General features: G+C 42.3%; 1 protein-coding gene across 6 annotated transcripts; it reads left to right on the top strand.

Annotated features, from left to right (window-relative positions):
- The first annotated feature begins 1,174 nt into the window (after positions 1-1,174).
- On the top strand, positions 1,175-12,294 carry LOC123411108. 6 transcript variants are annotated; one of them, XM_045104035.1, is made up of 6 exons: positions 1,175-1,783; positions 1,910-2,082; positions 2,170-2,250; positions 2,616-2,657; positions 2,737-2,805; positions 12,255-12,294. In XM_045104035.1, the coding sequence occupies exons 1-5, from the start codon at positions 1,405-1,407 to the stop codon at positions 2,803-2,805; spliced, it is 744 nt and encodes a 247-aa protein (XP_044959970.1). In that variant the 5' UTR covers positions 1,175-1,404; the 3' UTR covers positions 12,255-12,294. The 6 variants fall into 6 exon arrangements, 5 of the variants coding, with proteins under 5 accessions (XP_044959970.1, XP_044959972.1, XP_044959969.1 ...); XM_045104037.1 differs by lacking the exon at positions 2,616-2,657; XM_045104034.1 differs by lacking the exon at positions 12,255-12,294 and having other exon boundaries at positions 2,737-2,887.
- Positions 12,295-27,759: the final 15,465 nt, after the last annotated feature.

The following is a 27,759-nucleotide window of genomic DNA, read 5'->3' as shown; positions in this document are numbered from 1 at the left end:
CCCGAGCCTTGGTTAGGTTTTGGCTCGTGTCTCCTGTGTTCGTCCGCTTGGCGTCGAGATGGCACGCAGATGCAGATGGTGCCAGTGATCCATGTCCCGAATGCATAGTGCCATATATATATGGTGGTTATATATATGCTGCACCGATGCGAGAGCGAGGGAGCAGGGATCCACGGCGACGCACGTACGTGCGCGCCGTGGTTATGCTGCACCGATGCGCCCGTGCAACAGCAGGTTACTGCTACGCACAGTAGTACCCATTCACAGTAATGCTAGCCACTGGTAGTACCCACGCAATTACACCTACGTCCTCATATTGTACGATGCCACTGTCGCGCTCTCGCGTGCAGTCACCGTGACGGCGGGCCCGCGAAACCGGCCATGAATTACGTAAATGCTGGGTTGGCGGGCGGACCGGCGGCGCTGCCGATGTGACAGCGCGGAACTGTGCACGGTGGTCCGGCGCCGCACCGCCGCGCGTGGGGATCGGCTGCCGGCCGGCGAGCGTACAGGACAAGTTAAGCTGTTCCTCTCGCGCCGAGGTGTGTCTGTTGAGTTCGCACGGCCCACCGGGGGCCTGGGACGTCTTTGCCTTGGTTTTATGATGACTCTGTGCAGCCCGGTTGGGCATTCTATTGATTAACTGCCCTTGCGGTCGATACTCGAAAAAAAGAAAGCCTTCGCGTTCATGCTTGCATTGAAGGGCTATCATCTCCACCACCCCGAGAATGGACCTATACTACTCCCTCCGTACCTAAATATAAGTCTTTTAAGATATTTCACTAGATGTCTACATACGAAGCAAAATGAATGAATCAATACTTTAAAGTACGTCTATATACATCCGTATGTAGTCCATTAATGAAACCTTTAGAAAGACTTATATTTAGGAACGGAGGGAGTACTATTAAACAAGCAAACGAGAACTTTCTTACGTGCACCCAGCAATTAGTACAACAAAATACACGAACCAATCAGCACCACACAATTAGTCCCACAAATCGTAATCCAACAACCAGCATTTACCTAATACATCTATGTGTGCACTTAGCAAATTCCCATGACTGACCGTGCTCCACCCCCCCCCACCCACCCATCCAACAGCACGTAATCCCACTCCAAAATTAACGCTAACTTCCGAAGGTTTCCCGCAGCCCGAACCTTCGTGAAACGGGGCATTCTGGAGGCCTCGCGCCCCACCCAGCCATGCCCCGCCCCCAAATCCCCCACACCAACCCCGTCATCATCGTAGAGAATTAAACCGCCGTCCCCGGCAAGCAACTCCGGCGACCCTCCAACAGCTACCTCCTTCCCCCGCCGCCCCCGGAGATCCAGGTGACCTCACTCGCCCAATCGTTCGTACCCGCCGGGATTCGCTCCTGCCTGCAGAGCCCTGCCGTACAGATGGAGAGGGGGCGGGGCGGGAGGGACGGACCCTTTGGCACGGGCGACCCGTTCGCCGGATTCGGCCGGCTGGGCGCCACGATGCCCGACCTGTTCGGCGAGGGCAGGGACCCCTTCGACGACCCCTTCTTCACGCAGCCGTTCGGGACCTACTTTGGCCGCCCCGGCATGTTCGGCCCGATGGGCGGCCCTAGCCTATTCGGCCCGGCCATGTTGGGCGGGTTAGGGCCCGGGGACGGGTTCCTCGAGCAAGCTCCGGCGAGGAGCGGTGACGGTGGGGGGCCTGTCATCACGGAGATCGACGAGGATGAAGACGGGGGCGACGGAGAGGCGAGCCGCGGGGCATATGTTCAGGAGCTGGATGATGGGAATGATGATGGTAGGGCTGGGCTGGGCTGGGCTGAGAGAGATTGCTTCAGTTTCTTTCATGTATTGTAACTGTTTCGTGGGATGGCTCATGGTTCTGAATTTCTCTGATGTGGAATTGCATCTTGTGTGTTTGTAGGGATGCAACAAGGGGGTAAGGTCCAGCTGCGGCGAGATCCCAACAGGGCGAACGGCGGCGGCGGCCAGCCGCAGTCACACTCGTTCACGTACCGGAGCTCCACGGTGACTTACGGCGGTATTAATGGAGCCTACTATACGGCCTCCAAGACCCGGAGGAGGGGCAACGATGTGGTAGGAAAATTACTGATGAGGGACTGATTCACTTTATTCGTTCTGATTTGTGGTAATTAGAATTGATACTCATTATGTTTTATGCAGATTACTGTCGAAGAAACCAAGGAAGCAGACACTACGACTAAAGAGGCCACTCATAGGATCTCCAGAGGAATTCATGATAAGGTAGCCAGATGATGATCCCTTGATATGTTCATCGACCTACCTAAACTGTCAAAGCCATATTGAGTAACTATATGCACGCTGGATTAAAACATAAGTCATATTGATAAATTTTAGAGCTCAATCCCTTTATGAGACAGAGTTAGATTATCAGATAAATCAATTGAATCAGAAATGATGGACAATTTAACTTGTAATTTCATGTCAACCCATTATTATGATTTGTGCTCAGCAAAGGACCTACCTATTATTATGATTTTACACTACCGTTTCCGTTCACTGGTTATATATGTTGAGACTGTTGATATTTTTTGTGATTTGCAGTTACTCACAACGGATTTCTGTTTGATTTTTTGGAGTTTCTGCAGGTGATACCTCAACCTTTATATGCAAGTGCCAAAAGATCTCAGGTTGTATATATTTCCTTTGAAATACCAGGTTGTGTCCTGTTCTAATGCCAGATTGTCTGTATATTAAGCCTTTTTTCAGACATCGAAGCTAGATATCATGCATCAAGTGAAGAAGTTAGGATTCATTCCAGCTTGCTGCAACCTTTAAGTGAGCCCAATGTTTCTCCTTGTCTTATGTTACTCCAAACATTTTTTTTCATTATTCCACTGAATACATTTGTTTTCAATTTTTCCATGGAGTGCAAGTAATGTGTATATTATGTGTGTTTCAATATTTTTGCAGCTATATATATACTAAAATTGTAATATAATTATTAATCATTCGGTTAGTCGTGCGTTGCACGTGCATGCTAACTACTTCCAAAAAAAAATGAAAAATGAAGAAATCAGACCGTGTATGAGGGGGGAAATGGGCCAGGATGCAAGAAATGGTATTTTATCGTCTAATTTATTTCATTGCATGGTGTTACATAATCTTTCGTCGAGTTTTTCCTTGATTTATAGTTTATTATTACGTTTTGTTGTGTATCAGGGCAGTAAGAAACCTGACACTCAAACCTTCACCATATGTTCAGATCGCACTGTTCGGATCATTTTTTAACCCAATGGAAATCTCTATATATGTTTACTTAGCAGTCCAAATATTTAAAAAAAATGCGGGGGCTTTCAGGAGTCTGGATATGCATTTGATCATTCACATGCATGATCCCTCTCTTCTCTCTTCTTCCGACTGTACATGCATGATCCTTTTCTCATCTTTCTTCTCCCAACCAAACACTAAACAATAAATATCCCACCACATATGTGGTCTTCACCTGCTTTTTCTCCTTACACCCACATACTTAGTAATTAGCATTGGATGTCTCATTACCGCATCATGTCCGCGAACCACGTGCGGATATAAAGACAAAAAAAATACACCCCATCCGTCTCAGTTTATAAGTCATCTGACGAAAACCAAATAATTCTAAAACACTTAGACGCGGTGTATTAACTTCCACCTTGTTTCTTGTTTTTTGACATGAATAAAGGAATCAATCATTAAGAGACATGGGACATGTATGTTTTTAATGACTTGAGACTAACTAGCACGACTTGCAGTTGTCAATTCATTGCATTCAAAGGTATTAATTATCAAATTAACATTAATTTCTTTCATTTTTCTCTTTGTCTTGGTCGCGATGCACAACCTAAGATGATTTATACACCGGGACGGAGGGATTAGAGACAACTGTAGGTCAACTTTTGAGATGCCCTTACACCCTCTATAGTGATTTTAACGTTTTTTAGGAGGGGGTACAAATTACGAATTCATTTATTTCAAAGTGGATTTGCTGCTACAAGGTGATACATTACAATACTATTTGAAATAGAAGAAAGTGAATGAACCATAATATAATGCTTACATAAAAGAACAAATTTTACCAAAAATCTTGGCACAAATCTCAAAGCAATGACTACCGACGGATACACACACGGTATTCTTTAAATACAAACGATTGTCGATATCCTTTGGCCTCATCTCTGGAATTTATTCGTCTTTTGATTAAGGATTATGTGTGGAACTGCGGATTTTGGTTATTTCTTTTAAGACAAACCCTTCACGCGGAAATCTCCCTGCGGTGGAAGGGGATCTCATATTCCATGAAAATTCGCCGATGGGGATTTGCTGCACCAAATTATCCCTAAGGGTGCCTACAATGGGAACCCAAAAAATTTCTCCCTTATCCGTTCGCGAACAGAAGGATCAGTCCGCAGGCAATACCGGAGGACACCATCCAACCATTGCCGCATGCGAAACTCATGCAAACCGAATGATATTCCTCAAAGTTCAAGTAGAAAATAACACAAATCATCTGTACTTATCATACACATTAAGGCTAGTACAACAATATCTCAAATTCGACTAGATCTCGGATGTCCAACAATTTTTTCATCAATGGATCATGTCGTTCTACACATTCCTCCCCTTTAGCTTCATCCAACAGTGTGTGTTTGGAAATGGCCTTCCTTTTTTCCTATGATAGACCACGACAACGCGTGCGGGCTACATATAATGTTTATGTTGGAATTATGCCCTAGAGGCAATAATAAATATAGTTATTATTATAATTCCTGTATCAAGATAATCATTTATTATCCATGCTATAATTGTATTGAATGAAGACTCATTTACATGTGTGGATACATAGACAAAACACTGTCCCTAGCAAGCCTCTAGTTGGCTAGTCAGTTGATCAAAGATAGTCAGTGTCTTCTGATTATGAACAAGGTGTTGTTGCTTGATAACTGGATCACGTCATTAGGAGAATCACGTGATGGACTAGACCCAAACTAATAGACGTAGCATGTTGATCGTGTCATTTTGTTGCTACTGTTTTCTGCGTGTCAAGTATTTGTTCCTATGACCATGAGATCAGATAACTCACTGACACCGGAGGAATACTTTGTGTGTATCAAACGTCGCAACGTAACTGGGTGACTATAAAGATGCTCTACAGGTATCTCCGAAGGTGTTAGTTGAGTTAGTATGGATCAAGACTGGGATTTGTCACTCCGTGTGATGGAGAGGTATCTCGGGGCCCACTCGGTAATACAACATCACACACAAGCCTTGAAAGCAATGTGACTTAGTGTAAGTTGCGGGATCTTGTATTACGGAACGAGTAAAGAGACTTGCCGGTAAACGAGATTGAAATAGGTATGGGGATACTGACGATCGAATCTCGGGCAAGTAACATACCGAAGGACAAAGGGAATGACATACGGGATTATATGAATCCTTGGCACAGAGGTTCAAACGATAAGATCTTCGTAGAATATGTAGGATCCAATATGGGCATCCAGGTCCCGCTATTGGATATTGACCGAGGAGTCTCTCGGGTCATGTCTACATAGTTATCGAACCCGCAGGGTCTGCACACTTAAGGTTCGACGTTGTTTTATGCGTATTTGAGTTATATGGTTGGTTACTGAATGTTGTTCGGAGTCCCGGATGAGATCACGGACGCCACGAGGGTTTCCGGAATGGTCCGGAAACGAAGATTGATATATAGGATGACCTCATTTGATTACCGGAAGGTTTTCGGAGTTACCGGGAATGTACTGGGAATGACGAATGGGTTCCGGGGGTTCACCGGGGGGGGGGGGGCAACCCACCCCGGGGAAGCCCATAGGCCTTAAGGGTGGCGCACCAGCCCTTAGTGGGCTGGTGGGACAGCCCAAAAGGGCCCTATGCGCATTGGAAGAAAAATCAAAGGGAAAGAAAAAAAAAAGGAGGTGGGAAGGGAAGGAAGGACTCCCACCCACCAAACCAAGTCCAACTCGGTTTGAGGGGGGAGACCTTCCCCCCTTGGCTCGGCCGACCCCCCCCCCCCTCGCCCACCTATATATACGGAGGTTTTAGGGCTGATTTGAGACGACTTTTCCACGGCAGCCCGACCACATACCTCCACGGTTTTTCCTCTAGATCGCGTTTCTGCGGAGTTCGGGCGGAGCCCTGCTGAGACAAGGTCATCACCAACCTCCGGAGCGCCGTCACACTGCCGGAGAACTCTTCTACCTCTCCGTCTCTCTTGATGGATGAAGAAGGCCGAGATCATCGTCGAGTTGTACGTGTGCTGAACGCGGAGGTGCCGTCCGTTCGGTACTAGATCGTGGGACTGGTCGCGGGATTGTTCGCGGGGCGGATCGAGGGACGTGAGGACGTTTCACTACATCAACCGCGTTCACTAATGCTTCTGCTGTACGGTCTACAAGGGTACGTAGATCACTCATCCCCTCTCGTAGATGGACATCACCATGATAGGTCTTCGTGCGCGTAGGAAATTTTTTGTTTCCCATGCGACGTTCCCCAACAGTGTAGACCAACACTGAGTGAATGAATCAATCAACAAGTTGAGAAAGAGGAAGCAAAACTTACGATCCGTCATCTGCTGCGTGCATAGCCACCTTGCCTCGAGTTGACAACCACGTTACAATACTTGGTGACGCTCGTGAGAACAGTGCAACCTCACTGTGGATGGTTGGATGATGTACATGTCATACGGTGCAATGTGCTTTCATGCTTAAAATGTTTCATGCATTTGCTATTAGAAGGCATCCCCTTTGCTTCTGCCAATGAAATCCGCAGATACGGTTAACCATGCATCGCATAGCAACTCATTCTCCATGGTCGAGTAGGTCATCATCTTTTTCTTAAAAAACAACATATCATTTGAAAATAATCTCAATGACATTTGATCGGACACCTGTTGGGCGTGGTGTCCATCATGGAGGTCGTCGACAGGGGACGGAGTGTACCTAGGTACAAACGGCTCCAGGATGGTCAACTCCATCGTAAAGGCGATCGGGAGAGTTGGTGCTGGTTGCGTACGTCCGACAATGCCTCTGTGGCAGCCAGAGAGGTAGAGTAGACACGACGGAGGTGGAGGATGCGGATGCAAAGCAAGAAGAAGAAGAAGAGGGAGTGGAAGGAAATGATACCGAGAGGGGGGATTGGGTGAGCCGGGGTAGATAGTGATGTTTCGCGTGTCCGAACTCCAACAAAGTCCCTCCACCCCACGTTTGTCTTCAATTTGTGAAAACAACCGCGATCGAGTTGTTGTGTGGACCGATACATACCCGCATTGTATGGCTACCGTGGTCCAAACAGGAAGGTCCAAACGAATGTGAACGGTTTACGAGTCTATCTTGAAAATGCCATAAGCCTACCTTTCTTCTCCGGGCTGCCATTACCTACAACGAAACCCGTACCAGTCAAAACTCGGACTTGCTCCCACTAGCAACGTTGCAGCTATTAGGATTTAATTACTTTTGTAATTAGAGATAATCATTGTTGTAACGAAGCACACGATGCGGAAGCCTCTCCAGGGAACCGTCATGTAGTATGTGCAGGAACCTCTCCTGGCAACCGTCACGTCCGCTCCTTCTATCCCTATGAACAGATGCATCTCTACATGGTGTATTTTCCCCTTGTATATATATGTTGGTCATCAATGGAATAGATATTTCTATCAAACCATACTTTCACACGTTATTAGCACTTCAACTCTGCCGAGAGAGCAAATTACGTCGACGACAGTCGCCGAAAAGAGCAAAGTAGAAGGGAGGAAAGGAGAAGAAAACTTCGAGAAACAATCCAATGGAGGAGGAAATTTTTTTAGGGGACAGTGGTGACACTAACACAACTACGGGAGGTTAAATACTTCCAAAGTCTCAAAAAGAGTAAGGGAAGTGTTATGGCAATTGGTGGTTATGACACAGTAATTGTTGGTTGTGGTCAAGCCATATTTACACTCCCGAAAGGTACAAAACATGAAATCCGGGAGGTTTTATTGTATCCGGATTCAACTCATACCCTATTGAGTTTTAAGGATATCCACATGAATGGCTACCACATTGAAACTCATGAAGACAATGCGGTTGAAAGTCTACTCATAACTCAGCAGAAGGGATCCGACAAGGAAACCCCTGAGAGACTGATTGCTCTATCTTCTAAACTGTATTACAGATACATCAAGCCAAAGCAATATTTGGCACACAAAATAGTTTTTTCAGAATCATGACAAGTTCAAGATATAGCATGATCGCCTGGGTCATCCTGGTGTGGGAATGATGAGAAACATTATTGGTGGTTCAACTGGACACAAAATAACGGTTGCTAATTTTCCAAATCCTCCATTTCGTATGCACTGCATGTGCAACTAGGAAATTAATCATGAGACGTTAATATCTGAAGATCAAGAATGAACCAATTAATTTTCTTGAACGCATTCAAGGAGATATATGTGGTCCAAACCAAATGTTATTGGGACCATTTAGATATTTTATGGTGCTCATTGATGCATCAACAAAATGGTTTAATTTGTGTCTCTTATCAACATGGAACCATGCTTTTGCAAAGCTGGTCGCTCAAATAATTAAACTGAGGGCAAATAATCTTGAATACGTGATAAAATCCTTCAGAATGGATAATGTTGCTGAATTTAGTTCACGAGCATTCAATGATTACAGCCTAGCTTTGGGCATAACTGTGGAGCATTCTGTATCATATACACACACACAAAATGGTCCTGTGGAATCACATATCAAGAGGATCAAGTTGATAGCAAGACCACTCCTACAAAATTTTAATCTTCCAACATCTTGTTGGGGACATGCGGTATTGCATGCCGTTGAGTTGATACAAATTCGATCAACTACATATAATACAGCCTACCCGTTGGAGTTAGTACGTGGAAATCAACCAAGTATTTCCCATCAGCAAAGATTCGGTTGTGTTGTGTACGTACCAATATCACCACCTCAGCGTACATAGATGGGTCCACATAGAAAAATGGGGATCTATGTAGGGTACAATTATCCGTCGATTATAAAGTACCTGAAGCCTTTAACAGGGGATCTATTTACAGCCCGGTACACTAATTGTATCTTCGATAAGGACAATTTTCCGGCATTAGAGGGAGAAAAGAACCACAAAGAATGCCGGAAAATAGATTGGAATGTCAAAGGCATTGAGTCCTTAGATGCACGTACGAATGAATCTGAACTGAAGTTTAGAAGATTATAAATTTGCAAAATATTGAAAATAATCTGCCACATGCATTTACTGATTAAAAAGTTATTAGAAAGAGTTGAGATATCTCATAAGACCACTCAACCTCCCAAGAGGGGGAGAAAACTCGACTAAAAGGAGAAGGCTTCTCAGAAGCATCCACGGGATGTGAGGATCGCTCAAATAGTAAATACAGATCAACCACGAGTTGATATTCAACCGAGTGTTGAAAGACACCTAAATAATGTTATGCATCGAGAACCCAACACAAGTGTGCACACAAATATTGGTGCTGGGACATTGGTACACCTTGACTCGATTGTTGTGCGAAATCACAATGATTAAGAAGGTATTGTTGAGATTTCCATCAACTATGTTGAATCAGGAGAACCATTCAATAGAAATACTACAATTGTCCACATATTTTTCGCCTCAAAGATTGCAAATGACCTAGCATTGGATCATGAACCTAAGTCCATGGCAGAGTGTATGAAATGCTCAGACTGGTCCAACTGGAAGGTTGCAATAGAGGACGAATTGCGCTCGCTTGCCAATAGAGGGGTATTTACTGCAGTAATACCTACTCCTCGTAATGTTTTCCCCGTGGGGGCAAAATGGGTTTTTATTTGTAAAAGGAACGAAAACAACGAGGTGGTGAGATATAAAGCGAGGCTTGTACCACAAGGGTTTACACAGAGACCTCGCACCGATTATGACGAAACATGTTCTCATGTGATGAGTGGAATCACGTACCGATATTTGATATCATTGACAGTGCAAATGAATTTGTATATCCAATTTATGGATGTTGTGACTGCATATTTATATGGGTCACTTAAGACGGATATCTATATGAAAGTTCTCGAGCGACTGAAGATTCCGGATCCGAAAGCTAATCACAACATCTATTGCGTAAAGCTACCGAAGTCGTTATACGACTTGAGACAGTCGGGTATAATATGGTATAACCGACTAAGTGACTTCCTTCTAGAGAAGGGTTACTCAAACAACAATGATTGCCCATGTGTGTTCATCAAGAAATCCACTGATGGATTTTGTATAATTTCCGTGTATGTTGATGACTTGAACATCATTGGGACTACACGGGAAATACATGAGGCAAGTAATCATCTCAAGACGGAATTTGAGATGAAAGATTTTGGTAAAACCAAATTTTGTCTTGGTTTGCAACTTGAACATTTTTCTTCGGGGATACTTGTTCATCAGTCTGCTTACATCCAAAATATACTGGAAAAGTTCAATATGGATAAACATACCCGTCAAAAACACCTATGGTCGTTAGGTCTCTGGATAGAGACAAGGACCCATTTACGCCTAAGGGTGATGATGAAGAGATATTGGAACCAGAGTTTCAATCTCCCATTGCCATTGGTGCACTAAAGTATCTAGCAAACTGCACTAGACCTGACATAGCATTCACAGTTAATTTACTGGCTAGATACATCGTATCACCAACAAAAAGGCATTGTGTTGGTCTGAAGAAAATTTTCAGATATCTTCAAGGCACCAAAGATCTTGGCTTATTTTATCAAAAAAATCAAGAGAGAACAATGGTGGGGTATTGCGCTGCTGGATACTTGTCAGATCCCCTTGATGCTAGATCGCAGACTGGTTTTGTCTTCTTACATGGAGGTACGGCCTTCTCTTGAAAGTCAACAACGCAAACCTTAGTGGTAACGTCCACCAATCATTCTGAGATAATTGCTTTGTTCAAAGCATCATGTGAATGTGTATGGCTTCGCAGAATGATGAACTTTGTCCAAAGTTCAAGTGGGATTGGTTCGCTGAAATCACGCACCATTATCTACGAAGATAATGCTGCTTGCATTACACAAATGCAAACGGGTTATATTAAGAGAAATATTACAAAGCATATTTCTCCTAAATTATTTTATCCCCATGATCTGCAAGAGAAGGGGGCGATAAGTATTTTGCAAATGAAGTCATGCGATAATCTCGCTGATCTGTTTACTAAGTCCTTACCAAGTTCTTTGTTCCATAAGTATGTAAATGGAATTGGTATAAGATGACTTCAATACTTGAAAAAATCAAGGGAGAAATCTCCTAGGATATAGCCTATTAAGATCATGAGATCTTTAGTATAGCACTCTTTTCCTTTGTGAGTCTTTCCAGATGGTTTCTCACCTAAGGTTTTCAATGAGGCAATATCAATACAAGTATGAAAGATATACGCCATTTTCTCCTTATTTTCCCACTGGATTTTAGAAGGAGTTTTTCATGGCATATTGTATATTTCTCCTTTTTTCCCACATGATTTTTGAAGGAGATGATTCCAAGGATGATCTGTTGCAAGGACAAGCAAGGATTAGGGGAAGTGTTAGCACTAGTAGAAAATGGGTCTTTCGGCCGGAGCACAAAAGACCATTAGCCTCGGTTCAAATTAAAACCGAGACCAATGCCACGCGTTGGTCCCGGTTCAGTTTGCCAGGGCATTGGTCCCGGTTCGGTTCATCTCATTAGTCCCGGTTCGGGGCAAAAAGCGGGACTAAAGATCCAGTGACTACCACGTGGCGTGCCGCGGAGCATTAGTCCCGGTTTGTGGCTAGAACCGAGACTAAATGGTAGGCTATTAGTCCCGGTTTTAGACAAAAATCAGGCATAAGTGCTGCCTATATATACTCGCCCCTGCCACCCTCTCCTGTGTTTTTTGGCTGTTGAGGTGTGCATGCCATGCTCTTGCCACCCTTCTAGTTCATGCACATGAGTTGTTCGATGAAATGCCCGAGACACACTACTTATGCTTTCCCCTCTCGAAGCTCGACCTCCAAGCTCCAGTTTCCTCAATATTTATCTAGGTTTGGCCGTGCACCAACTACACAAGTGTTCTAAAAAGTTAGCCACTTCATCCTTTCATCTCAAACTGCTAGTTTAGCTCATTTCAAATGCTCTAGAAGTAGATTGGTTTGTGGGTTTTAGTGTAGGAGTGTATGTGGGACTCATTTTGGTTTAGATGCAAATTTTGAGCTCAAATTAACTTCTTAGAGTCTGGACATGTGTAGGGTGTCGTCCAGTGTCCGTCCTCACCGTTGTCGATCGCCCGCGCCGATCTCGTCGCGAGCACCACCGTGGTGAGCCTCTTGTTCTTGTCTTCTTTTTAAAATAAATATTTTTCTTACTTGTATGATTTAGATAGATACTTGTATAAATTACTTACTTTCATTATTTTTGTTATTATATAGTGCGATGATTTTGGTATCCGCCTCGTCGGCCCTCGTCCTGTCTATGATTCGGATGTGGTATATATTATCTTTTATAACTATTTGTTTTATTTAGTGTTTATGACAATTATGACGACCAACGTGACATATATTTTTTAATCTAGGAGGTATGTGAACCGGAAATTCCAACCCACATAGAAATTCTAGACGAGAAGTTAAATTTGGTTGAAAAATAAAACAATTACTTGAAGAAAAAATTGAAAATAATTGAGGAGAAGAATATGGAACTGGAGTTGCATGTTGCCGATGTCGTCGATGATCGCAAGATGAAGATGGATGCGATGCGATGCGGTTGAAGATGGATGCAATGCGCTTGAAGATGGATGAAATGCGCTTGAAGATTAGGAATATTAGAAAATACTAGTCGTCAACCCGTGCAACCTGCACGGGCTAGTGATTCTGCCTAAACACATAATATATTGTAATAATGATATGTCAATGCAATTTTGTATAGCTTTATCTTAATTAAAAGAACTTTAGGTTTGAAAATCCCCTTGTTTTGGCATTGGTATCAATTTCTTTCGAGTGGATTGGTGATGGTTTTATATTCCATGTTTATAGAATGTTCACGGTTCTGATTTCATTAACTTAGGTACCCAAGAAAAACGACAACGACAAATCATTAAGATGGTTTTAAAAGATATTGTATTTCGTGTTGACCTGGTTATTTTTAGATTCTCTGTTCTGACATGTATTGAAAATAAGGTGAGATCCAGCTTTTAATTCATTGAAAGGAAAGTGTATGGCAACTAATGGATTAGTCCCCCCTTGCAGATCACAAAGGGCCAACGATGGTGAGTAGTGGCTTATAAGACCCATCACGTATGCCAAAGGACAATTAATCCATTAGTTTCATGACGTTTTAGCTCATATTTTTTAATATTAGAGAAATTAAACAGTTTAGTACCCTATATATGTTCTTCGAGCTAAGCATGTATGTAAAAAGAAAATTAATTCATCAGTTTGATGACGTTTCAGCTCATATTTTTCTTATATAACAGACATTATGCAGTTTAATAGAACACGACATGAATAACTATGAATTTCCTATTTTTATGACTATTTGTTTTGATTTTACAGCACATGAGGGAGCATTTGTTCTCTTGTACAAAAACTCCGTGCCCGAAATAAATAATTTATATTGCCTCCATTGGATAACTTCTGACTATTCTGATTTTGATGTTATACCAACTCATTTAGAAAAAAATACACGTTGAACTGGTTGGTCAAAAATCGTTATACATAGCACCTAGTGGAGTTTGCTTGTAAGCTCAGACACATGCAAGAATCGTGTTTATACTTTCCAAGATTTCATGATCAATCTTGATTCCACCTGACACTGAAGTATATAAAATGTCGAATTCAGCAAGGTACAATCAGTAATATGTAAGATTACTGCCATGTATTTATATAATTTATATTCTTAATGCAATAAAAATAAAATACCCATTATATGTATACCTTTTGAGTTGAAGCCTCGTATCATTGTCCTAATAAGTTAGTAGTATATGCTAATTTAGCATGAGCATAAAATTAATTTTCAGTTTACACACGTGATGCTTATGCGTGTCAGCAGCAAAACCAACATCTTCAACCTAGTGTTAAAACGTCTAGTGCAATCACGTGGAGGGTCAAATACAGTATGCCGCATTCAGTATTTGTAAATAAGTCACATGCACTTGGAAATTGGGTTTGCTTCATGTCACTACATAGCTGTACATTACATCAATATAGTGGCCAACGTACCAACTTAATACGGTATGTTTCTGCAAATGATTTGATAGACTAAAACCTATTTAAACGAAAACGACTGAACGTGCGTCGTTATGGTCATGGTTGCCTCGATCAACCTTCTAGAAAAGTTGGAAAATTGAGCAGAAAAATGTTAGGTATAAGCCACGCCACCACGATGATCGACATGTACGTGTTGATCGAGCCAGCCGCCGGTCCGTGGCCGCGTCCATGGTCGTGATTAGTGTATGTGTGCGTCATGCACGTAGGCTAGTATACATCACGTTGTTAGATGCATGCAGCGAGTTGGTTGCTCCGACGCATGTTGTTGACCCTGGAGATATTTCACGGCATGGAGATATTAGTACGTGGGCATGCATGTAGGAATCAGTTGTAGTTAGCTAGTTAGTGCTGACGTGCGTGCGTGGTGGCTGTGACGTAGGAGCTAGCTATGTATGTGCGCTCCGGGTATAAAGATCCAACCCTGTGTATTGATGTAAAGAGCGCCGGTATGTGCCGAGCCAGAGTTCGAGCTCGAAGAAAAGAAACGTCGTTCGTGCGTCGCAGGCGTGTGTTGCCGGAAATTCTTGTGTCCAATGTGTCCCTCTCCTTCTTGAACCTACATGTATCGCGTTTGTATAAGTGAGAGAGGTTCATCCGACGTTCATGTCGCCGGAGGCTACTCGGCGTTCATCACCGGACCGGGTTTGACCCAACAAAGAATCAGTAATGAGAGACATTGGCTGGTTAAATAAATCGCATATTCGAAAATAACCATGAGGTCTTCTCTGCTTGTCTATAATACATGATCCTCATATCTATCTATGAAGAACTATAGATACAATTATAAAAATTAAGAAGATATAATAGTAAATCTATGAGGGTGTTGAGCACTTACCTTTGTTGACTATTGTAGTTTCTACTATTTCCACCAAGAGGGCATAAGTACCAGGATTAATCTCCTCGTCTCTCGAAGCCAGATGTGCTTAACGCCGTCTACTTCATTCCAAGAATATTACACTGAATTCGTGCTGGCGCAATGGATCTGCAAGATAGAAAAGAACGAATAAGTGGAGATGGAGGCGAACTTGGATCTGCAAGAGAAATAATGAACATGAATCTGCAAGAGAGAAAAGAAAGAATTAGTGGTCGCATTATCCTGTAGCAGCGGCCGTTATTTGATGGGGCAACATGGGAGGTTAATGCAAGTTTGAGGGATGGAGATGGAGAGAACAAATGCACATCGGTTGGGGACATTTTCTATGAGAACTTGAGTTGAACATGAGAGCTTGGGAGAGATACGTGCTAGATTTTGCTGGGGTTACGTGAGAGATTAACAGAGTTGGTTCTCGGGAGAGAGAGATACGGAAGAAGTTTTAGGTGGGTGAGTTTCTTAGCTATACGTGACATTGGATAACGGGAGAGAGATATTTTACCCAGAGATAGGTCATTTTTTTATACGTGAGTGATTGGATGATGGGAGAGAGATAAGTCACATTTTTTACACTTTTATTCTCATTGGTCCCATCATAAGTTTTTTCCCTCAGGGTCAATCTAGACCGTAATAATTTGTTCCCACTAGATTGACGGCTCGTAAAATCTAATTAACGTGGGAATTTGTAGGGAGTCTCTAATTAGTATAAGTATAGATGCCATTGATAAAGAGGCCTGGTATCATTATGCTGTTGGATCAATTGTTACCTTAGTTGCGATTTTGATCGCATTTGTTGTTGCATTTAAATGTTTTACATAGTTGTATGTTGTTTTAGGAGAACTTTATGTATTTATTTTTGCAGTAATAACATTTAATCACTACTGTGCTTTGGTTTTAATGTGATGATGAACTTGTATTAATTTGCTCATTTTTCTATTCATGATGTTCTACAATGGTTTTTTGATATACTTAATTTCATAATACAAATAAACCGCCAATGGATCTACGGTGACTAATGCCCGAGTAACACTTAAGTTCACACAAAATGGTATCCTTGACCAAGGTTAGAAACCTTATCCTTTTCATCTATAATTGATAAAAAAATATTGCATGTGTTAATGTACGGTGGTCATTTCACTATTCATGTATGATGCCAGATCCATGGACGGAAGCGATGGATGTACGACGAACGACGCGGTTCTGGATTTATTGCAGGCCTGCATAAATTTATCGATGTGGCTGAGGCAAACAAAGTGGATAATTTTATGCCTTGTCCATGTGTTGGTTGTCGAAACGTGAAGGAGTACTCTAGCTCGAAAACCATTCATCTCCACTTGCTTCAGAGAGGTTTCATGCCCACATATTATTGTTGGACCATGCATGGAGAAAGAGGGGTTAGGATGGAAGACAATGAAGAAGAAGATGATGATGACAACTATCCTATGTTCACTGAAGAGTACGGTGATACTACAATGGAAGACAATGAAGAAGAATGAGGTGAAGAACAACCGGCATCAGATGAGCCCGCTGATGGTCTTGGTCGGATCATTTCTGATGCAAAGAAAAAATGTGATACAGAAAAGGACAAGCTGAAGTTGGAGGCCATGCTAAAGGATCATAAAAAGTTGTTGTACCCAAATTGTGAAGATGGCAGCACAAAGCTCGGTACAACACTGGAACTATTGAAATGGAACGTAGAAACTGGTTTATCTGACAAGGGATTTGAGAAGTTATTGAAAATATTGAACTGAAGCTTCCAAAGGATAACGAATTGCCCGACACTACGTACGAAGCAAAGAAGGCTATCTGCCCTCTTGGATTAGATGTGCATAAGACATACATGCATGCATTAATGACTGCATCCTGTACCGCGGTGCGAAGTACGAGAATATGGATAAATGTCCGGTATGCACTGCATGTCGGTACAAGATCAGATAGGATGACCCTGGTGATGTTGAGGGCGCTGACGAGCCCACCAGGAAGAAGGTTCCTGCTAAGGTTATGTGGTATGCTCCTATAATACCATGGTTGAAACGTCTGTTCAGAAACAATGAGCATGCCAAGTTGATGCGATGACGCAAACACGAGTGTAAGAAAGACGGGAAAAAGTTGAGACACCTCGCAGATGGGTCGCAGTGGAGGAAAATCGAGAGGGAGTGGCCGGACTTTGCAGATGACCCAAGGAACTTATGGCTTGGTCTAAGTACAAACGGCATGAATCCTTTTGGGGAGCAGAGCTGCAGGCACAACACCTGGCCCGTGACTCTATGTATCTACAAACTTCCTCCTTGGTTGTGCATGAAGCGGAAGTTCATTATGATGCCAATGATCATCCAATGACCGAAGCAACCCGGCAACAACATTGATGTGTACCTAAGTCCATTAGTTGATGAACTTTTGTAGTTGTGGACCAAACCAGGTGTACGTGTGTGGGATGAGCATAAACAACAGGAATTTGATCTACGAGCATTGTTGTTCGTAACCATCAATGATTGGCCTGCTCTTAGTAACATTTCAGGACAGTCAAACAAGGGATACAATGCATGCACGGACTGTTTAGATAAGACTGAAGGTACATATTTGGAAAAATCTAAGAAGGTTGTCTACCTGGGGTGTCGTCAATTTCTTCCGACCAATCATCCCGTAAGAAAGAAAGGCAAGCATTTCAACGGTGAGGCAGATCACCGGAAGAAGCCTAACCTCCCTTTTGGTGATGATTTATTGGCTATGGTCAAGGATTTGGATCAAATAGTAATCTTTGGAAAGGGTCCTGGCGGTCAATCTATTCCGAAAGACGACGTTATCGGACACTTGCCCATGTGGAAAAAGAAATCTTTATTTTGGGAGCTACCCTATTGGAAACACCTAGAGGTCCGGTCTTCAATCGACGTGATGCACGTGACAAATAATCTTTGCGTGAACCTGGTAGGCTTCGTGGGCGTGTATGGGAAGACAAAAGATACAACAGAAGCATGTGAGGAGCAGCAACATATGAAAGACCCATACGACAAGAAGACTGATAAAGAGCGTCACTACTTAAGCAGCTACACTCTTACCAAAGCAGAGAAGAAAATGTGTTTTGAATGCCTGAGCAGTATGAAGGTCCCCGCTGGCTTCTCGTCTAATATAAAGGGAATAATAAATATGGAAAAAAAGTTCGAGAACCTGAAGTCTCATGATTGCCACGTGATTATGACGCAGTTGCTTCCGGTTGCATTGAGGGGGCTTCTACCGGAAAATGTTCGATTGCCCATTCTGAAGCTATGTGCATTCCTCAATGCAATATCTCACAAGGTAATCGATCGAGAACGTCCGGAAAGGCTACAGAAGGATGTGGTCCAATGTCTTGTCAGTTTTGAGTTGGTGTTCCCCCGTCCTTCTTCAATATTTTGACGCATCTCCTGGTTCACCTTGTCGACGAGATTTCCATTCTCGGTCCTGTATTTCTACACAATATGTTCCCCTCCGAGAGGTTCATGGGAGTCCTAAAGAAATATGTTCATAACCGTGCTAGGCCAGAAGGAAGCATCTCCAAGGGCTATGCAACAGACGAGGTCATTGGATTCTGTGTAGAATTTTTTCCTGACCTTAAGCCGATTGGTGTTCCAAAATCGCGGCATGAGGGGAGATTGAGCGGAAAAGGCACACTAGGAAAGAAAGCAATGATATGTAGGGACGGGCATTCTTTCACTCAAGCACACTACACAGTTCTAAAAAGTTCCACCCTCGTGACTTCGTATATCGAGGAGCACAAGAATTTGGTATGCTCCGAATTCCCGGGCAAGGCTATCTTCTGGATTGAAGAAAAACACATGGATACTTTCGGCAGTTGGTTGAGAGCACGTCTGATGAATGACAACACTATTGGAGATCAACTCTACTTGTTGGCCACGTCACCTTCTTCGACTGTATTACATTTCCAAGGGTATGAGATAAATGGGAATACATTTTACACGGCCGCCCAAGATAAAAAGAGCACCAACCAAAACAGTGGTGTCCGCTATGATGCGACAGACGAGAATGGGAAAAAGGACACATACTATGGTTACATAGAGGAGATATGGAAACTTGACTACGGGCCTACTTTTAGGGTCCCTTTGTTTCGGTGTAGTTGGGTGAACATGAATGGAGAAGGGGTAAAGGTAGACCATTTGTACGGAATGACAACAGTTGATCTCAAGAATCTTGGTTACAGAGACAAGCCATTCGTCCTAGCCAATGATGTGGCTCAAATTTTCTTCGTGAAAGACATGTCCTCCAGACCAAAAATAGAAAAATAAGCAAATGCATACATTAGACGATGTGCCAAAGCGTCACATAGTTCTTTTAGAGAAAAGAAACATCGTGGGGATCGAGGACAAAACAAACATGTTAGCAGATTATAATAAGTTCGATGAAATTCCGCCCTTCATAGTGAGAATTGACCCAAGCATCTCGTTAAATAAGGAAGATGCTCCATGGTTACAGCCGAAGCGATCATAGGCAAGGGATCGAAATATAAATCTATGTAATGTATTAAACTTTATGTGATGTGTACTAATGTATAAAATTTTATGTGATGTGTACTAATGATACTTCAAAAGAGATTGTCTGTTTTCTACACAAGTGCATCCAATTTTTGTCATAACCCTCTCAACTTTTTAGCACATGCTATGTGGATGATATGATGATACCATGCCAACTTTCAACATTTTCAGAGTTCATTTGTAGTGCTTTTCAATTTCAGGGTCAATTAGCTAAAAAAATAAGTAAATGCATGAAAAATACCAAATGAAGTGAGAAATTATTGAAAATTTGTGATGTGCCTTTGAATGGTGCATTTTGAACATACAAAAAGTATGGAGTTCAAATAAGTTCAAAAAAATGAAATTTCTTTGTAACACATGAGTTTCGTTCGAAACCGTGATACTTCGAGAGAGATTATCTATTTTGTACACGAAGTGCATGTAGTTTTTGTCGTAACCCTCTCAACTTTTTAGCACATTCTATGTGGGTGAAATGATGATATCATGCCAACTTTCAATATTTTCAGAGTTAATTTGTAGTGCTTTTCAATTTCAGGGTCAATTAGCTCAAAAAAATAAGTAAATAAACGAAAAATACCAAATAAAGTCAGAAATTATTGAAAATTTGTCATGTGCCTTTGAATGATGTATTTTGAACACACAAAAAGTATGGACTTCAAATAAGTTTAAAAAAATGAAATCCCTTTACGACAGATGAGTTCTCGTTCGAAACCCTCATACTTCGAGATAGATTGTCCGTTTTGTACACGAAGTGCATCCAGCTTTTGTCGTAACCCTCTCAACCTTTTAGCACATGCTATGTGGGTGAAATGATGATACCATGCCAACTTTCAACATTTTCAGAGTTCATTTGTAGTGTTTTTCAATTTTAGGGTCAATTACCTCAAAAAAAAAGTAAATGCACGAAAAATACCAAATAAAGTCAGAAATTTTTGAAAATTTGTGATGTGCCTTTGAATGGTGCATTTTGAACATGCAAAAAGTATGGAGTTCAAATAAGTTCAAAAAAATGAAATCCCTTTGTAACAGACGAGTTCTCGTTCGAAACTCTCATACTTCGAGAGAGATTGTCCGTTTTGTACACGAAGTCCATCCAGTTTTTGTCGTAACCCTCTCAATTTTTTAGCACATTCTATGTGGGTGAAATGATGATACATGCCAACTTTCAACCTTTTTAGAGTTCGTTTGTAGTGCTTTTCAATTTCAGGGTCAATTAGCTCAAAAAAATTAAGTAAATGCACGAAAAATACGAAATATAGTCAGAAATTGTTGAAAATTTGTGATGAGGCTTTGAATGGTGCATTTTGAACACATAAAAAGTATGGAGTTCAGATAAGTTCAACAAAAATTAATGAAATCCCTTTGTAACAAATGAGTTCTCGTTCGAAACCATGATACTTCGATAGTGATTGTTCATTTTGCACGCGAAGTGCATCCATTTTTTGTCGTAACCCTCTCAATTTTTTAGCACATGCTATTTGGGTGAAATGATGATACCATGACAACTTTCAACATTTTTAGAGTTCATTTATAGTGCTTTTCAATTTCAGGGTCAATTAGCTGGAAAAAAAGAAAATGCACAAAAAATACCAAATGAAGTCAGAAATTGTTAAAAAATTGTGATGTGCCTTTGAATGGTACATTTTGAACACACAAAAAGTATGGAGTTCAAATAAGTTCAAAAAGATGAATTCCCTTTTGTAACAGATGAGTTCTCATTCGAAACCATGATTATTCAGGATCAATTAGCTCAAAAAAAGTAAATGCACGAAAAATATCATATGAAGTCAGAAATTGTTGAAAATTTATGATGTCAACTAAAAAGAATTAACTAAAACATTAATTAAAAATAATGAACTAAAATTATCAAAGTGTTTTATTTGTTAAAAAGAATCGAGTAAAACATTAACTAAAAAGAAACAAGAAAATATCATATAAAGTTTTTTTTGTTAAAATCTTAAATAGAAAACTAAAATAAAAGAGAGAGAAAATCTTTAATAGCAAAGAACTAAAAATATTAAAATAAAAAATGCCGCCTATTGGGCCATCACGGCTTGCATACGACTAGAAACCCTACCCGACACATGGGCTAGGATGCAGGCCCGCGGGCCGAGTAGGCCCAACAGGCAACGATAGGAGAGTTCGGCCCATAGGCTTACATTAGAGAGGAGCTCAAATGAGCTGGCGCGGCCAACCCAGGCCTTTAGTCCCCGGTCGGGGCTTGAACCGGGACTAAAGACCCCCTTTAGTCCGGTGGAGCCACGATCCGGGACTAAAGGCCCGTGCTTCCCGCCTTTTGGGCTCCCGGAAAAGGGTCTTTAGTCCCGGGTTGTGGCTCCACCTGGGATTAAAGGGGCTCTTTAGTCCCGGTTCGAGCCCCGACCAGGGACTAAAGCTCCGCCTATATAAGCGGGAGTTAGAAATTTCCAACCCAAATCGTCGGTTCGATCTTTCTTCCTCCCCGCGACGGATGAACGCCTCGATGCCACAAGGCTGCGCAATGGACGAACGCCACGACGCCGTCGCCGCGCTCCTCCTCGCCGGCGCACTCCTCCCCGTCGTCGGTGCCACATTCCCCGCGCGCACCCTCCTCCCCGTCGCCGGTGCAGCGCGTTCCTCTACCTCGCGCACCCTCCTCCCTGTCGATCGCCGGTGCCGTGTTCCTCCCCGCCTCCGGCTTCCTCCTCCCTGCCGCCGGTGAGCCTCTCTCCTCTCCTCTCTATGGATGGTCAAATATGCATGTTTAAGTGATATTTGTAGATTGCAGAATATTTTAGATTGTAGAATATTTGTAGATTGTAGATTGTAGAATATTTCTTGATTGTAGATTGTAGATTGTAAAAATATTTGTGCAATTTTAAAAATATAAAACAATATAATAAAATGTTCACGGAATTTGGAAAACTAAACCTAACGAATAAAAAAGTTGTATATTTAGAAAATATAATAAAATGTTAAAAAAGTGCATAGTTAAAAGTCAAGTTTAGTTACATTCATGTGATTTCTCAAAAAACTTTATACAATGTCATAATATGTCTATGACCTAAATAGACATGTATTTGAAAAAAAAAAGAAAAAGGAAAAAAGGAAAACTGAAAAGGGCAATCTCGTGATAAACATTTTCATGAAAATCGCTTTTGTATATGCTTAAGTGTTATTTGTAGAATATTTGGTGAATTTTCTTTTAGGTGTAGGTTAAGCTAGAGGAAACAACATTGTTAGTGTTAATAATGGATTTATCAAGAATGCAACATTATGTATGTGCACAAGTTGATTCAATTTTTTTGGTCTCATCTATGTAACCTAGCTAGCTTGATTTATATGTCACGTTGTTGTGTCAAAGTATTGAAGAAATTCATGCCTTCATCATTACCTCATAGTAACACACGCATGGCGGTATCAAGCTCTCAAAAGTTGTTTTGGAACGGAGTTCCTGATAGAATAATTCGTTTTTTGGTACGAACTTCAGCAAAGTCCTTCCAAATAGCGATATTCGGATGACTCTTTTTGAACTGCGTATCAAAAAGCTAATTATCCTATTTGGGATTCGGTTAGAAAACAACTTTGTAAAGCTCATAGCATCATGCGCCTATTACTACTAGGTAATGATGAAGTCATGTTTTCTTGAATCCTTTGACATTAGACAATGTGACATATAGAAGAGTAGATGAGATCAGGAAAAATATGGATCATTTTGTACACATCCAGAATGTCGGCATTTTGTTAATTCCCTTAAAGGTTAAGAGAATCTGTTAGACATATTTTAGAGTATAGATTCACTCATTTTGCTGCGTATGTAGTTTTCTGATGAAATCTTTAAAAGGTCTTATATTTTGAAACGGAGGGAGTACAAGTTTAGAGAAGTTTATTATGTAGTAGGAATTTAAATAGTAGGACATACGATGCCCGACCCGCATCCTCGTTGTCGACTCAGTGGCGACCACTTGCTTGATAGGCGCCAGCATGTGCGGGACTGGGCTCCGCCGGGCAGGCACTAGAAAGAGTCACCTTCCGGGGCGCGCAGCATGGTGAGGGACCGGGCTCCCGTCGTCGACCCGGAGCTTCTTTGGTGGCGGTCGCGGGGGGCACTTTTGGTGCCTAGGTTGCCGGCCCCCGAGGAGGAGGTACGTCGCTGTGTGAGGGAGGAGGACGGGCACGTCCGTCGCTACATGGAGGCGTTGGATGCGAGGTTCTCCAATACCTGGCAGGTTCTTCAAGGATCTCACCCGAGCTATGATTTGGTGATGGTTCTTGCTCTTTGGGTGTCCACCGCCCGCGCCTCAGTACATCGACGGCTCTTTGTTGGTTGATCAGTTATATATTATTTGATGTATTACTATATTCAAGAGATGTATTATTTATGTATTCCAGATTATATATTCGATAATATTAAGTGGATTGTTCGAGGATGAATTAAGTGGATTATTCGATGTATATAAGCAGGAGTTTTAGTTGTTAGTTAATTTAGTTTTTTATGTTTAATTATTTTGTAGATATTATGGATCCAATACACGGCAGAGACGAATATCAGGAATACGTGATGCATGGTGTCATCCGTGGGCATGATAGTTTAGTTCGCGATGTGATGTCATCAATCAGTTTCTGAACGAGTCCGGCGAGGGAGATGAGTCTCTCAACACACGAGGTAAAAGCTCCGGTGAGGTAGACGCGCACGCCTCAGGCGAGGGAGGAATCGGCAGCTCCAATGAGGAAGAAGCCGACGAGGGAGAAGCCGACCGCTCCGTCGAGGTGCATATATATATTAATAAATTTATCCTCTGCTATATACATATATTAAAGCTCTTTCTTTTAGCCCTCTGGATCGAGCAAAACTTCAGTACAGACGAAACGAGGCCCAACCAAGAAGCTGGATGACGGTGAGAGATACAGGATCGAAACAATCTCAAGTGCTGGGCAATCAATTGCTCCCATAGATGTAAAGCAGAAGTATGTAAAGGCATGCGGAGTTGTTTCTACGGACCACATCCCTATCACCACTCGATAATGGATTAAGCCAAGGGAGGAAGGAGTCTCATATGTCGGCAGAGCAGCCAAAGAAAACCTTTGGAGAAAGCTCATGCTTCATTTCACCCTACCGGCGCGAGAGGTGCATCCAGATGAGGAGGAGCCAAATGAGGAGGAAATGAAGAGGCGAAAAGAGGCCCTAGACAAAAAAAAACTCAAGGAGTGGGCTCTTAAGAAGGTGGTCCATCTATTCACGGGCTGAAAAAAAGATTGCACCAGAATTTATCTTGAAAGATAAGACTCCAGATTTCGATCACGGCTATGAGAAGATAAAATACTACTGGGCCGAATTTGTGGCGTACAAGAAATCAGAGGATGCCTTGAAAAAGTCTGCAACAAATAAGATGAATGCAGGTAAGAAGAAGTATCACTTCTAGAAAAAATATCACTCCAGATCCCTTAAGATGGCTCGAACGGGGAAGAAACTGGTTTTACGGGCATGGGGGCTTGTTGGACGAAGAAGGGAATGCAATATATAACCAAAGACACAAAGATAACCCCCTACCCATCAAGGACATTAAACGTGCAATACAGAATGTTGAAGAGGGACGGTTCTTACCCGATAGAGAGAATGACGAGCTCACACGCGCCCTTGGAAATAAGGAACACAAAGGGCGAACACAAGGCTTACGAGCCTCCCCGCCGTGGATTCTTGCGTTTTCCGAGGAAAGGAAGAGATTTCCCCATAGAAGCCATCATAGGTGAAAGAAACAGGAGGCACGTGATAAAGCGGCTGAGGCAGACCGGCTACATAATCTAGAAGAAGTAGTAAAGTGGCTACAGCAGGATCAAATCGACAGACGGCAAGGTAGCGTCCAATCTCAACGGCTCATGATAGAAACTGCATCGAATCGGAAAAGCAGTGTCACTTCCACGCAGCTCCAGGATGATGGTGATGATGCACTGACGACGGATCCTCCTCGTCGCTACCTAGTGGATGATATCACAAAGAGCTGAGCTAAAGGTGAAAGTTGCTAACTTAAGGTTGACGGTGGTGGCCAGCATGGCCATACCAATTGGACATAATCCAGCTTAGCATTGCTCTCTGGTTCCAGAAGGGTACTCTGTCGTCGCGGTGAATGAAGTGATGAAAGATTATGATGAGCTGAAACTCGACCACCCTACAGGTGAAGATAGGGATTTGACTCAACTTGGAGAAGTCAAGAAACAAACCGTTGTATGGCCAAAGGAGGACATCTTGCTTCCAAATTGGACGCCAAGGCCACCGACTCCTCATAGCAGCAATCCTTCTTCGCCTCCACCTCACCAGTCTCCAGTGCAACCTTCTTAATCGCCGCCTCACCAGTCTCCAGCGCAGCCGTCTCCACCGCCCCGTCAGTCGTATCCGTCCACTGAGGATCAGAGCAAAAAGCGGAAACGTACCACCGCTAATAGTGGCGGCAGAAAGGGGTTCCGATCACCAAAACGTAAGTTGTCGCCCCTCCCAAAAGTACCTCATAAGGATATGGAGAAGAGACCTTGGGACTATACTCGAGAGGAAAATATTAAGAGGGCAGACGCCCAACATCAATAGTGGAAGATTGACACGGCTAACAAGAGGAAGTCGAAAGAGCCAGAGTTCCCGGTCACTCCAGAAGATCACGCCGCATGCGTGAAAATGCTGAAAACCCTTGCAGATCCCCTGCCACCATTGCCAGCAGACTATGAATGCTCTATTCTCAAGTCGGCTTAGGCAAAAAAGCAGCGGTTGAAGAGTAGTACGTCCAACGGAAAATCAGTTGCCTAGCTCGGACAACAGAAAAACCAATCGTGACACCCGCTCAAAGTGTATTCCGATACAAAGGTGTGCTCGAGCGGAGCTGCGGTCGAGCAGAGGAATGATGAAACAACAGGTATCGATCCGGAGTTTGTTGCAATATACGGAGAAGCGGCCAAGGCTCAAGGCATGTCTATTGATGAGTACTTAAACTATTTGCAGGAATTCACTGACATAACATACGTGTACCGGTACAGGGCTTCTCTCGTCAAACCTGAATTAGTCAACGAGCTACCAACAAAAATGCAAAGATTGCATGACTGGTACATGCAAGCATGTGCTGAACAACAAAACTGGATCTACCTTGCATATAAAGACGAGCATTTTGGGACTGGACGAGGCATGCTAATGATTGAATTCGACGAATTATTTCAGTTATACCAATAAGACGCCCTCGACAAATCTATCATCACTGCCTATTGTTTTTCAGTATTATTAATTTATGTCATTAAGTCTTACTCAGCTCGTTCTTGCATGTATAATCTTACTCATCACTATATTAATTTTGCAGAATGAAGATTCTTGAATGCAAAAGAGGACAAATCTAAGACATTGGGTTCATTGACCCATATTACCTTCATCACCAAAGTCTCGCAACGAATCCCCGCGATACAGAGAATAACTTGATACAAGGGTTAAGGTTTTTCGGTACCAAAAGGGAAATACTATTTCCTTACAACTTCAAGTGAGTGTTACTACACACATTTTATTTTCGCTTACTCGATGTTACTATAAGTGTATAATTGACTCGTTATGTGTGCGCAAGTTCCACTTTATTTTGTTAATCATTGTACCTATCGAGGGACAAGTAATAGTCATGGACCGAAACGCACACCCCTCGCTGAATGGGCGAACATGCACAAATGCCTCCAGAGGTAATTTCAATCATTATGGCACCATATCGGCAATTTCTCGTTCATTTCCTGATAGCAAGGAATTAATATAGAACTCCTTTATTCATTTTCTTTTCTTGGCAGGGCTTGGCAACGGTTCACCGCCAAGGCTCGGGGTGTTTGGAAGTCAGAGCTTACATTTAAACAAATAGATGTAAGTAACTAGTAGCTAGATCCGCGCATTTCTTTATTCTAGTTTCAATACCATTATAATTCTTGATTATGTTTTTGATTGAACTTTGTTCTCGTAAAGAGCTTGAGGCACGAAAAGGGGATAATTTATGTGGATACTATGTTTGCGAGTTCATTCGCCAGACAACCCATGAGACGGGCAATAACCGGGACATAAAACAAATTGAAGTACGATAGACAATACTCACAAGTTTATTGTATTATGGTG

This window comes from Hordeum vulgare, chromosome 7H (assembly GCF_904849725.1).
Source record: "Hordeum vulgare subsp. vulgare chromosome 7H, MorexV3_pseudomolecules_assembly, whole genome shotgun sequence".
Taxonomy (NCBI): domain Eukaryota; kingdom Viridiplantae; phylum Streptophyta; class Magnoliopsida; order Poales; family Poaceae; genus Hordeum; species Hordeum vulgare.
The sequence above is the reverse complement of the archived record's forward strand: the minus strand, read 5'-3'. Positions and strand labels throughout refer to the sequence as shown.

Excerpts from the sequence above, each read along its gene's own strand:
- LOC123411108 (XM_045104035.1), top strand. The coding sequence starts at position 1,405 with ATGGAGAGGGGGCGGGGCGGGAGGGACGGACCCTTTGGCACGGGCGAC. Across the intron at positions 1,784-1,909 it reads GGATGATGGGAATGATGATG|GGATGCAACAAGGGGGTAAG; the intron begins GTAGGGCTGGGC and ends GTGTGTTTGTAG. Across the intron at positions 2,658-2,736 it reads CAAGTGCCAAAAGATCTCAG|ACATCGAAGCTAGATATCAT; the intron begins GTTGTATATATT and ends GCCTTTTTTCAG.